The sequence below is a fragment of the Astatotilapia calliptera genome, chromosome 9 (genome assembly GCF_900246225.1).
Source record: "Astatotilapia calliptera chromosome 9, fAstCal1.2, whole genome shotgun sequence".
Lineage (NCBI taxonomy): Eukaryota > Metazoa > Chordata > Actinopteri > Cichliformes > Cichlidae > Astatotilapia > Astatotilapia calliptera.
This window is the reverse complement of record NC_039310.1, coordinates 9,517,276-9,530,461: the sequence shown is the minus strand read 5'-3', so window position 1 is coordinate 9,530,461 and position 13,186 is coordinate 9,517,276. Positions and strand designations below refer to the sequence as shown.

The following is a 13,186-nucleotide window of genomic DNA, read 5'->3' as shown; positions in this document are numbered from 1 at the left end:
TCTGAAAGATTGAAGATTGTATGTGGCGTTCCTCAAGGTTCTATTTTGGGACCTAAACTTTTTAATTTATATATTAATGATATCTGTGACGTATCAAAAAGGTTAAATTCTATTTTATTTGCAGATGACACAAATTTTTATCGCTCTGGAGAGAATTTGAAAGATTTGGTTGAAATTATGACTTCTGAGATGTTAAGATTAAAAATATGGTTTGATGTAAATAAATTATCTTTGAATCTGACAAAAACGAAATTCATGATATTTGGCAATCGTGTAAAGGAGGATGAAGTCATTATGTCCATTGATGAAGAATTGATTGAAAGAGTTACTGAATTTCGTTTTTTGGGTGTAATAGTAGATGAAAATTTGACGTGGAAATCTCATATTGAGTATATTAGAAAGAAGATGGTGTAAGTGTAAGAGATTTATTAGATTATAAAACAATGCGCATTTTATATTTTTCATTGTTTTTCTCATATTTTAGTTACTGTGTTGAAGTTTGGGGGAATACATATGAGAATACTATAAAACCTCTAAACTTATTACAGAAGAAAGTTATACGAATGATTCATAATGTTAAATATAGAGAACATACAAATAAATTATTTATAAAATCAAAATTATTAAAATTAGGAGATTTTAGTGAAATTACGGACACTATTAATTATGTTTAAGGCTAAAAATAATATTTTGCCCTTTAAGTTACAAAGAGTATTTTTAATGTGTTCAGGGGGAGAAGAGAGTAGAAGGAAATTTTATTTTAAGCATCAGTTAGCTAGGACAACACAAAGATTGATGAGTACAACGGTTAGGGGTATACGACTGTGGAACTCTCTTCATTATAATTTAAAGAATTGTATAAGTTTACATTGTTTTAAAAAGTGTTATATGCTTAAAACGATAACTCAGTATGAAGAATGCGAATGAAATTGGAGTTCATTGAAAAAGGATCCTTTATAATTTTTTGTTTTATTTATTTAATTTTATTTTTCTCCTTGTTACTATGTGGAGTGGTATATTCTGATTGTAAATTTGTTGTTTGGTTTGGGTTATGACCGGAGAGAAATGTTAATATTAGTTTGTTCCCTGATTTTTGGTGCCCACTGGTGATATAAGTTCGATTGTAGATAGGGGGCAGGGTTTAATAAGAATATTTTCTTCTTCCTGCTCCTTTTCACACATGGTTGTAGTGCTTTATTGATAGAAAGTGTGGTTGTTTTTTGTTTGATCTGTTGTACCAAGTGTGAAATAAATAAATAAATGAAATGAAATGAAAGATAACATTTTACTAACCATGTACTGATCAGCTCTTTGCGGTGGCAAAATCATCAGCTGTGTGTGTTACTGTTCATGCAAACAAGCAAGCTAATGTCAGCCAGCTAGCTTCAACCGCAGCTGTGCTGCACCGATCTCACGGAACTGCAAAACCACAAGCTTTCGCACCAAAGTCATGCAGCTACCGCATTTACAATCCAGCGTGGCCGTTGTTGTGCACATCCTCCTTGAAAGACGTGTGGCGTAGGACTTGGAAGACGTATGTCTTTCAAGTATGTAGTTCCACAGCCAAATGTGGTTGTTGTGGCCGAGCGGTCAAGGCGATGGACTAGAAATCCATTGGGGTCTCCCCGCACAGGTTTGAATCCTGTCGACAACGGTCAGGTGTTTTGCGGCAGTCCAGACGTTGATTTGAGAAGAAGCCACGGCATGGAGATCACCTGAGAAGGTGCCAGGAGAAAGAGCCAGGCCTTTGCTTGTGAAAATAGAGCACGCAGAAGCAATGGACCCAGCTATGTCCTGACGAAATTAGGCACATATTCAGTAAACATGGCATCCTTCAATTGGTCTCTTAGCCACCCCAGACATGCCCCCGTGTAGTCGTCCAGGATCCTGTCTGAGTACCGCCAATGACTGATGCATCTGACAAATGCTGATTGCTTTGCAAGAGGATCGGGATTGGAGGGAAAGCGGATTTCACCGGGAATGGGACAACAGCAGAAATAGCTTCAAACATCAAACATTACTGCATGAAAAGCACAAAGAGTGGACACATTTCATTGTTTGGAACACTGCTTTTCATTACAGCTCTTTGCATGTAAAAACTTTGCTCTTCTCCACAGCTGGCTGACGGATACGCAAAAGCGCAAGCAAGAGTGGCCACAGACCCACTATGCCGGCCTTTGTACACTCTCTCCATCTAATGATAGAGAGGAAGGATACATTCACTACTTCTAGCTTCCACTATTCAAATTCAGTATTTCCACAGTGTCCTAAAAGCTTCCTGAAAAGCCTTTACACTATTTTCCAAAACGCTGCTGTGCTGCCCCTTTAACCCTCCTCACTTCGCTCACAGTGAGATCCTTCCTGGGCTTGGTGTCATGGTACTCCAAGTTCTTGCCAAACTTTGCAACTGTTGTAGCCCCTATGCGTGGCTGTGCTAACGACAAGAACACTTTCACATGGACTTCAGGTGCACAAGCGAGCTTTGAAGAAGTAAAAAAAACTCCTGGTGAATAGTCCTGCACTGGCACTGTTTGACCCTGCCTTGCGTGTTGTGATCTCTACTGATGCAAGTGACTATGGGCTTGGTGCTGTATTTGCTCAAGTGCAACCTGATGGCACAGAAAAACCTGTGGTGTTTGCTTCCCGCACACTGTCTGCAACAGATCAAAAGTACTCAACTGTTGAAAAAGAAGCTTATGCTTGTGTGTGGGCTGCAGAGAAATGGAGAACGTATTTGTGGGGCCGACGTTTCACTCTGCGGACAGACCACCAAGCTCTGACAACGCTGCTGAGCACCAAAGGGTTTAATAGGGTTGGCATGCGCATCGCCCGCTGGTCTGCCCGCCTCCTGTGTTTTGACTATGATGTTATTTACCGCCCAGGTTCTCAGAACTATACAGCTGACTGTCTCTCTCGCCTGCCCCTGCCTGTTTCGTCCCATCCCACATCAGATTCAGATCATGAAATGGTAGCCCAAGTTTCTGCTGCCATGTCCTCACTTCCATGTGCGGACTTTGACTCTGCCTGTTCAACTCGCCCTGAACTGGTTGCTTTGCGTTCACAAATACAAAGTGGCTGGCCTGCCTCAATCAAAGCATTTGATGTCACGCTTGCACCTTACTACAAAATCCGTAATGAACTCTCAACCCTAAGTGATTATGTTCTCAGAGGCTCAAGGCTCATTGCACCACTTTCAGTGAGACCTAAACTGATTGCACTGGCACATGAAAGTCACCATTGTGCGCACAAAACAAAGATTAAGAGATCTCTACTGGTGGCCAAAAATAGACTCACAAGTTCAGTCTGCCATAACCTCATGCCTCCTTTGCCAGTCCAATGACAAAACTGCACATACTAATCCTGCTCCTCTCCAACCCGTCCCGCTGCCTGATGGACTGTGGAAAAAACTTGGTCTTGACATTGTTGGGCCTTTTGATACTGCAATACCTGCTTGTAGATACGTCATAACATTGACTGACTACTACTCCAAATGGCCTGAGCTTGCCTTTTCACCTTATGCTACTACTGATGATGTCATTCAGTTCCTCTCATCTGTCTTTAGTCGTCATGGCAACCCAGAGAACATCGTAACTGACAATGGTGCACAGTTCACCTCTGTAATGTTCACCTCATTCCTCCAGAATAGAGGCATCTCCCACAGCAGAACATCTGTCTACTACCCAGCTGCAAACGGAGCAATCGAACGGTTTCATCGTGCCCTCCGCACCTGTATCCAGACATCAATCCAGCAGTCGAAACCATGGAAGGCGACTGTGCTGGATTGGCTTCAAGTTTACTGTGCAACACCGCATGCAACTACTTCCCTCTCTCCCTATGAACTCCTGTATGGCAGGAAGATGCGTACTATACTGGATGTACTCCCTTTGCCTCCTGCTGTGTCTCCACTGGATGACGTTGCACGTCACTCAGTTCAGAAATATCAGTTGAAAATGCAACGTTACACTGATGGTAGGCGTCACGCACGGAAACCTTCTTTTCTACCAGGAGAGAGTGTGAGGATAAGGAAACCCCACCATGTTCCCAAAGGACATCCCAGATTTACCCCTCCTGTAACAGTAACAAAAGCCAAAGGCTTGAATGCCTTCTTGCTGAGTGATGGAAAGAGTTGGAATGCCACTCATCTAGCACGCTGTCGCCCAGTGACTGAAAAGAACGCTGACACTGCTAGGCTGCACCACACTCAGACTGGCTCACCTACTGCCAGAAGACTGCCACGCGTCAAGTACAAGCCTCGCTGGCACAAAGACTATATTGTAGCATAATAGGTTGCTTGAAAAAGAACATTAGAGAAATGTTATTACTTGTTCTATCTTGAGTTTAAAAAGAACTGATTTTCTGCCACCAATGCACTAAGAAAAAATTGTCATGGAAAAACTGGAATAATAATTTCTTTTCATTTTACGTAGGAGTGCAATATAGTTTCAGGCTTATTAAGCTTTGCTAGTTGTAGTATTCTGATGGTATAACTATTGAGACATTTAAGTTCACAAGTGTATGTGTGACTGGTGGTGTTGTTGATCGGGAGGAAGCAAACAGTTTGTGACATCGCGTCACCCCCGCCAACGAACACCCCAGTCGAGCTTTCAGCCATGTGTGTCCATCACAAGCCCACCACCATGATCTCAGGTCTTGAGGCAACAATCATGAAAACTAATCATTCAATGCAGTCTCTCCTGTAGAGGCTAAGCCCAGGCTTGAAGCCACTAGGGTTGACGTTCGTTGACCAAGTATGTTTGGATAGCTTTTTCCCCTTGAAAACTGCCGTTTAATATTAGACATTCTTGTCTAATATTAAAAATAGACTGATCTGAAACGTGTAAGTGTGACAAATATGGAATAAGATACGAAATCAGAAAGGAGGCAAATATTTTTTCACAGCGCTGTAGTCTGTAAATGATCTTTTGGCTATAGTAGGTCTTTGACTTGTTCCTTTTTTAATTGTTTGTTTAAAATAGTTTTCTCTAGGTTAAGGCGTACGGTCCAGGCCTTCAGAGCAGTGGTCTGACTGTTGGAAAACCCACTGAATTCACAGTTGATGCTTCTGTATTTATATATGTGTATATATGGTATTCTGCTCACATTATGTAACTTCTGTCAGTGCTGTGCTATTTGGAAACCGAATTTCACAGAGGAACCCACCCGAGGGATTAATAAAGTTCTATCTTATCTTAAGCAAGGAGGAAAAGCTCCTCTGAAAATTATAAATTATAGCCCAGGAATATCTGGCTTTGTATATGATCACAAATAGGTTAAATATATTGCATGTACCGTATTTTTCGGACTATGAGTTGCACTTAAAATCCTTTAATTTTCTCAAACATCGACAGTGCGCCTTATGTATGAATTCTGGTTTTGCTTACTGACCTTGAACCGATTTTATGTAATACACGGCGCTCAAAAATCTGTCAAAAAATGTTTTAGTACGACTTTGCTAAGTCACGAAGTCGCACCGCTCGATGGATTGTCGGAGCATCACGGCTACGTAGTCAGGAGCCTCGCGGAGTGATACGTACTGCGCTTCAACATAATATTACTGTATTGTGTGTGGATAAGGACCCCAAAATAGCACCTGTTAAGAGACATGCTGACGAAGCGGATTGCAAACTCAAGGCTGTCAGTCACGTAGTAGAACATGAGAATAGAGCAGCTGTGAGAGATTTCAACATGAATGAATCAATGGTACGGAAGTGGAGGAAGCAAGAAGAAAGAGTTGAGTAAAGTTTGACTTATCTGACTGTTTTGTTTTGCTTAATGCGTTTTATAATCCAGTGCGGCTCATGTATGAAACCAGACCTGTTCATTGACAGTGCTCCTTATAAACTGGTGCGCCTTATGGTCCGAAAAATACGGTGTGTTAAATCTGATTGAACTATAATCCCTCGTCTTCTGCACAGGATGGTGAAGTCAATTCTGTGGCTGTCCAGGTTAAGGATAATAGCAACAGCACATACACCTGCACCTGCACCCCACGTAAGCCTGTGAAGCACACTGATGGTCTCCTGGGGAGACTGATAGTCCATTCAGGGTGAGTATGCACTCACACACACTCTCACTTTCACTCTGGCATGCAGGGTTTGTCTTTCTTCTCACTGAAAAGTCTCTTGAGTTTTGGTGTTTTATGCCCACAGATGAATATCGGAGCAGGCTGTCATCCAAACAGGACTTTTCAGCCTGCAGAGTTCATCATTGATGCAGGTATATGCTCAGTGAAAGCATAGATACTGTGATATTTTTTTTTTCATTTTTTAATCATTCAAATAAAATATTTGTCAGTCTCATCTTTTTTATATTATATATTAGACTACGGTGGGTTGAGCTTTTCCACTGAAGGACCCACTTAAGTGGACACAAACACTGAGGACCAGGAGGATGGCACCTGCAAGGTCACCTGCTGACCCACTGAACCAGGAAATTACATCATCAACATTAAGTTTGCTGACCAATATGCACTGTTAAAAAAAACATCCTAAAACAACGGTAATATTCCGGCAGCTGGGGCGCCAAAATACGACCGTGAAATAACAGAAAATAACTGTCCCATAAAAATACGGTCATTTTCAGTAATGAAAATAGAGTTTGTTGTGCTAATTTGACATGGGATTCTGCCTTTTCCAAGTGCTTTTAGACATTAAATTAGGAACATTTTTACGTGATCAAACAATGAAATTACCTATAAACAACAATCATAATACGTGAATGTACAGAAATATACAGTTTAAATAACAATTGATTGCATGCCCTGAGACAGACTGACAGAGGCGAGGCTGCCATATCGCACCATGGGCCCCTTTGGCCAGCACTAGTAGAGCCGGGGCGCGAACCGGAAATCTTCCGATCACAAGGCAAACTGCCAACTCTTGAGCCACGAACGACCTAACTAGCAGTGATAATAATACTTATGTGATGTAACACAAGCTTATAGGGATCATGTTATATACTTTTCCATAGCATTACATTTGAATTCAACAGTTCAATCTTTCAAATAACGGACAGATATTTGTGAAATCATGATACATTTGTGAATGTATTTTAACAATATAAATATGCATATGTACAGACAGATACATTTAATAATCATGACAATTATGTTGTATTACATTACAGTGATTTAACGTTAATTTACATTCAAAATGTGAAGTCAAAGTCTATTTACGTAACTTTAATGATATTCTAGAAGAACAGAACATTACTGTAAAATGCACAGTAAAATACCTTCATATTAGGGTTTTTTCCTACGGTCGCAGCCATACCCGCAACCTTGTTGTTGTTAGTTCACATTCATTGGCTGATGCTTAGCAGCATGTTATTTATATTAATTGCAACTCCTACCTCTACATTTCTTTTTCAAAATATATAATTAGCACAGCATGGCCGTGCAATGTCTTACATTGTGGTATGCAGAGAAATCTTAACAAAGAAGCTCACAAAGAGATTGAACTTGTTATTTAACCCCAAACTGGTAGGGAGAGCTCTTTATTAAAACACTTGCCAGTGCTTCAATGTGCCTCAATGTTCAAAAACAGCACAACAGAAGTCACTCATGGTACAGCACTCCCTCTACAAAACAACAACTGTCAGTGACTCAGCACCACGGCGTAAACACAACATTCAAGATAACAGTTAAAAGTAACGTAACCATAAACAATAAAACAAGAACATCTAAACAGCAGCACATGTCCCAAGGCATGATGGGAGAGAACTAGCTGTTCCCCCAACACACCACAATATGTTTTTTTTTGTTTTTATTCCTATTAATTATATTATCACTTGTTACCTCTGAATTATTGAATCAGACCTAGGTGACATGAAATTTTCAGCAAAATTATAATTCAAATACTCCTTTAATGATTGATTATTCTCATTAATTTTCGAGCATTTTATATATTTTTCCATGGTATTACATTTGACTTTAACAGACCATTCTCTCACATAACAGACAAATATTTGTGAAATTATGATACATTTCTAGATGTATTTTTACAATCTAAATATGCATATGTACTAAAAAAAAATATATTTAAAAAACAAGTAAATTGTGTTTTATTACATCTACAGTGATGTTATGTTATTTTACATTTGACGTGTCAGATCACAGTCTACTTATGTAAATGTAATGATATTCTAGAAAAACAGTACACATCTGTAAAATACACAGTAAAATAATTTGACATTACTATTTTTTGGAACAGTGTAGAATTTAAATGCTGTTTGGGGAAAAAATCATTTAAAAGTGTGAAGGAAGTTTGTCTTCAGGGATGATGGTTTGTTTTAACTCCTCTAACCTTTACTGCTACTGCTCCCCCTGGAGCCTCCACCCCTGTTTTTACTGCTGCTCCTCCCCCTGCTTCCCCATGTACTTCCTCCTCTGCTCCTTCTCTTGTTACTATGTTTGCTTCTCTTCCTGCTGCTCCTGCCTCCACCTTTGGGTTTTCCAGGTTTTTTACTGTTTCTGCTGCTGCTGCTGCTGCTGCTGCTCTCACTCCGACTCCTGTACATGTTCCGCTTGCTGCTGCTGCCTCCACCCATGTTTTTCCTGTTGGGCCTGCTCCCACTGTTGCTCCTGTTTCCCCATCTTCTTTCTCCGCTGCTGCTCTCACTCTGTTGTCTCCTTTCCCATCTATGGTTTCCTGCCTGTTGAGGCCCAACGTTGTTATTAATACAAAACTCCAAGTAGCTGCCATCTGGAAAGCAGCTGTGACACCCTGACAGTTCAGTACAACGAAATATGTTTCTGAGGCCCATTAAAGACGCGAGTTCGTGAAGTGAATTTATCAACTCCTCTCTGGATATGGTTCTACCATTCTGAGTTTCAGAATTTGATTTGTCATAAACTTTTGTAAACACAAAGGCTCTGTCTTTGTAACTGTTAATCAGTTCATGGATGTTATTGTTACCCATTATGTCTGTACACGTGCTACATGGGGAGAGATAAGAGTAGAGCAGCAGGAAGTTTCCAGCGCTGTTTTGGCTCAATTGTTCTAGTTTTTGAAGAACTCGAAGTTCTGCGTGTTCAGGTTTTAAAACCCTGGCTATAACCATGTTGTTGCTTACATAAACTTGACTGTTTTCAAAGTTTTTTTCCCCAATGACTGTCTCCACTTTTTCTTTATAGCTGTTTTCGCTGAGGATTTCACGAAGTGTGTTGGTGTCTTGCTGCAGCGGGATGATTGCAGCTAGACAAAACTGTCCAGCTATCTTGTACCTGACAACAAAGAGAGAAGAACGCAGAAGTTTTAACACAGAAATTCTGTATTTGCCAAATGAGAAACAAACATCTCAGATCATTTCAGACACGCTACCGGTACTCTGATACCTCTGTGTCTGTCACATATATGTGTCCACAACTTTAGTGATTAGGTCTGCTGTCGAGGTCCCCTCATAACAGACAGCCAGCAGATACTAGTTGTGTTGGTCTAGGTTAGTTAGGGTTAGCTATCCAAAAGTTTGATTAAACTTAAACTGAACCAAATTCAATATAAAGCATCTGTACCAGCCTGAGTTTTTGCCACTTAGCGCTGCTGATAAAAACAGAAACTACTGACAGATGTATAACAGCCCGGTCTTAGGGCAAAACAAACAGTCAATGTGTTTGCGTTAATGGGCATGAATTGTGATCTTTGTCTGTGTCAGTAAGCATAAATTTACAGTCATGGTACTAAGAACATACAACACCTGTGAACAGTGTTGGGGAGTAACGGAATACATGTACCACCGTTACGTATTTAAAATACAAAATATGAGTAACTGTATTCTGTTACAGTTACTGTTTAAAAAGGTGGTATTCAGAATACAGTTACTTTGTTGAAATAAATGGATTACACTGCGGTACTTTCCCTGTTTCATTTTGTCGCGGGTCAGGACTGTTTGGGTTTTGTTTGACAGCTACGTTCTGTTGTTCCAGGCGGCAGCGTTACTGTTGCCATGGTTACAGGGCGACGCTCTCTCTCTCTCTCTCTGCAACTGTGTGTTTCCTGGGTGAGAGAGCGCCTTTTCGTTGTTGTTGTTGTTGTTGTGCTAAGCTAACAGGCAGAATGCTACAAGCATAGCTCTAAAGAATGCAGCATCATGGGCAGTGTAGTCCGTGTTGCAGGGAGAATGGACTGCCATACACGTTATGTGTCATGGTCTCCGCTCCTCGTCAGCTGACAGCCGTCAGGTGCTTTTGTTTTTGTTTACCTTTCTCTCTCACCTCTGCTCTCTCTTTCTCTCTCGCCCTCTTCCATTCTCTTTCTCCTGCCGGGGCGGAGCTCAGCATGGGCTCCTGCCCCTGGCCTACACACCTGGAGGTGATCAGCACACCTGTCGGTGATCATGAGAGATTGGAACCCTTCTTAAGAGGGCGAGTCTGCTCTACTCGTCGCTGGATCGTTGAGCCTTCAGCGTCAGTCGTCCTGTATTTTATAAAGTCAGTTTGTGAGCATGTCTGAACCAGGAGACTAATGGTTTTTTTCTGCCTGTGCATAGATTGCTTCTGGACTTGTTCTTCCCCGTGCCCGGCGACTGAACGGGAGCAAGAGAGATAGAGGAAAGGAGAGGAGATGTGTTAGGACTGAATGGAAACCTTCCCTTCCTGGACTCCTGCCTCTTTCATTCCTGGACCCTGGAACCCCGACCCCTTTTTCCTTTGGCACCATTATGTGTATATATGAATTTCACTGTAGGAAACACTGTAAATAAATGCACCTTTTGAAGATACTAGTGGTCTGCGCGTGAGTCCGATCTACGAAACCTGACATTATGGGTCTGTGAGCGTGAGGAGGGAGAAAAAGGGGAGTGGAAAGGTACAAGTTGTCATCGAGGAAAAATGGGAGCTGGAAGCATGTAAATATAATAATAACCACTGCAGCCAAGAAGAGTACCTGACGAGCCCAGTTGTAAGTAAGCTATTAAGACTCGACTGTACACCGTGTTCGTGTTTTCCTCTGAAAACAATAAGTTCCGTTGGAGCAGCCTTTCAACGCCTCTCTCTGTCTCTCGCAAGAAAAGTTGACCCACGCAACAAAGTAAAGCTATTTTTCGACTACGAGCCGACAGGGACCCCGCCGTATTAGTCAGAGGTCCCTTTACTACAGTTCGGTGCCGCGGACCTTCAGTAATAGTAATAAATCACACAGCAATAGTACATTCACGTTGTTGTAAAAAGCATGATAATATATTAAGTAATCCAAAGTATTCAGAATACGTTACTGTCATTGAGTAACGTAACGGAATATGTTACAGAAAACATTTTGGGGCATGTATTCTGTATTCTGTAATGGAATACATTTTAAAAGTAACCTTCCCAACACTGCCTGTGAAAGGTTTTACATATCGGGATGTAAATGAAGTCATCTGGTCCTCAGCAGGTCTTATTCAAATATAGCCTCAGATAATCAATACATGACATTTTACACAGTCACTACCATTGAACAGTAGCTAAGCCAACATGCAGAGACAGTCTGAAAAACTAAATGACAGAAACAACCAGGGGCTGGACTCAGTTTTTCACACACTCTGGTTCTGCATTTTGGCATTTTGTTAAATAATGACTAACATGACACACCAAAATGTATTATGTTGTTGTCCATCTCAGGTTGTATTTACTTAATTTAAAGACCATATTTGTTTTTGTTCGGACATGTGAGACTTTGTGTTTTAACCCAGTTACTTTTTTCTAAAAGTGACCTAATGGTTTTTTTTAATTTATGAAGTATGTTTTGACTCAAACACAGCACTCAGCATGTATGACAGCATATGTGTTCTCAAACATGAAAAAACTGTGAATTAGATCAGAGGTGGTGACTATTTCAAAAACTACTGTGAGACTACAAAGGGCCAGATGTGATATAGACCAATTTTCATCTGTAGTTCTTGCAGGTTTATGGATTATTTATTAAACAGATAGGAGCTAAAGCACACAAGCACAGAAAGTAGAATTGTGGCAATAGTCTGGCATTCAAAAAATAGAGAATTCAAGCTCCAGAATATATCAGCAAGAACACATTAAGATTATAAATGACCAGGACTGAATCAGCAGAGTTTTGAAAAACAAGTTTCTGCCACAGACGGTATTAAGTCTGGGTAAACCTGCTGGTGAATTAAGCTGTGTCTTTTCTCTTGTGGGAGCCATACTTTTATGCAGACTCACTGACAAAGACCAAACTGCTCTGGGTGGAAATCCATCAGTTTCCAGGTTTGTGTGCCTCCATATAAATCTTTCAAAACAATCATGGTGCAGACGTGGAAAATTTTACATTTTACTGTGAGACCGGGCTGAACGAATGCAATAACCAGCACATTAAACCAAAACATGGAAGCTAAGGAGACAGTGGTTTTCCTGCCATGGTTAATGACATAATAAATTTCACTCACTCTTTCCTGATGGCTTTGACAACTTCAGTCAGCCAGTTCACATCCACAGCCAGACTGGTTCCAGCTGCCAGCAGGACATAAAGCATGAAGCAGGGCATCAACTTCATCTGCACCGTTGAAAACAACATGTTTATGATCCACTTTAAATCAGTGAACGCCAATAAACAACTAACCAGAGATGAATTTAAGGCAGCTAAATCCAAATTCAAGTAGTAAATATCAAACTTTCTCACCTTCACTGCTTTGTTTGTCCTAAAACTGCAACAGAAGAAAGAAACCAATGAAATGTAGGAAAGTGAACTCAGACCAAACTGTGACCCAAGTGCTTCACATACCTGCACAGTTGGAAGGTCTGTGATCTTCACTCAGCTGTAAGGAGTGGTTTGATCTGCAGTAGTTGAGGTTTTTATATGAGCAAAGGGGCATGGCAACCTGAAAATGAGGAAGACAGAAACAAAAAACAGCACAAAGATCTTATCAGGTGTCATCACACATGTTCTCTAAAACGCTCCATGTGTGGACACAGTCAGCAAATATGACGAACTCTGTGAGTGCGCCAGCTTTTTACAAGCTTCCACAGATCATAGATCAGCTCAAATGGTGCCAGCCATTATTTGGAGAAAGCTCATTTCTACTGCTTGTATCAGTGATCTCATTCGTTTGGTCACTACACAGAGCTCGTGACTTAGAGTGATCAGTAAATCAACAGCTTTACCTACAAGGTCTGTGTCACTGCAGACCCTGATCCATCAATCAACCTGAACAAGACCCTGAGATACTTACATAAATTCCTCCTTTCAGGGCAACACCTCAT

General features: G+C 40.9%; 1 protein-coding gene and 1 non-coding gene across 2 annotated transcripts; one reads left to right on the top strand and one right to left on the bottom strand.

Moving 5' to 3' along the window:
- Nucleotides 1–1,572: 1,572 nt before the first annotated feature.
- Nucleotides 1,573–1,654, top strand: trnas-aga (transfer RNA serine (anticodon AGA)). Its single transcript has one exon. It is a non-coding gene; the product is annotated as a tRNA-Ser (tRNA).
- A 6,577-nt stretch (nucleotides 1,655–8,231) lies between these two features.
- On the bottom strand, nucleotides 8,232–12,743 carry LOC113028757 (uncharacterized). The gene is made up of 4 exons (XM_026179179.1): nucleotides 12,708–12,743; nucleotides 12,606–12,630; nucleotides 12,373–12,479; nucleotides 8,232–9,223 (listed from the first exon to the last, which is right to left on the bottom strand). Exons 3-4 carry the CDS (start codon nucleotides 12,477–12,479, stop codon nucleotides 8,299–8,301), a joined length of 1,032 nt encoding a protein of 343 aa, XP_026034964.1. The 5' UTR covers nucleotides 12,606–12,630; nucleotides 12,708–12,743; the 3' UTR covers nucleotides 8,232–8,298.
- Nucleotides 12,744–13,186: the final 443 nt, after the last annotated feature.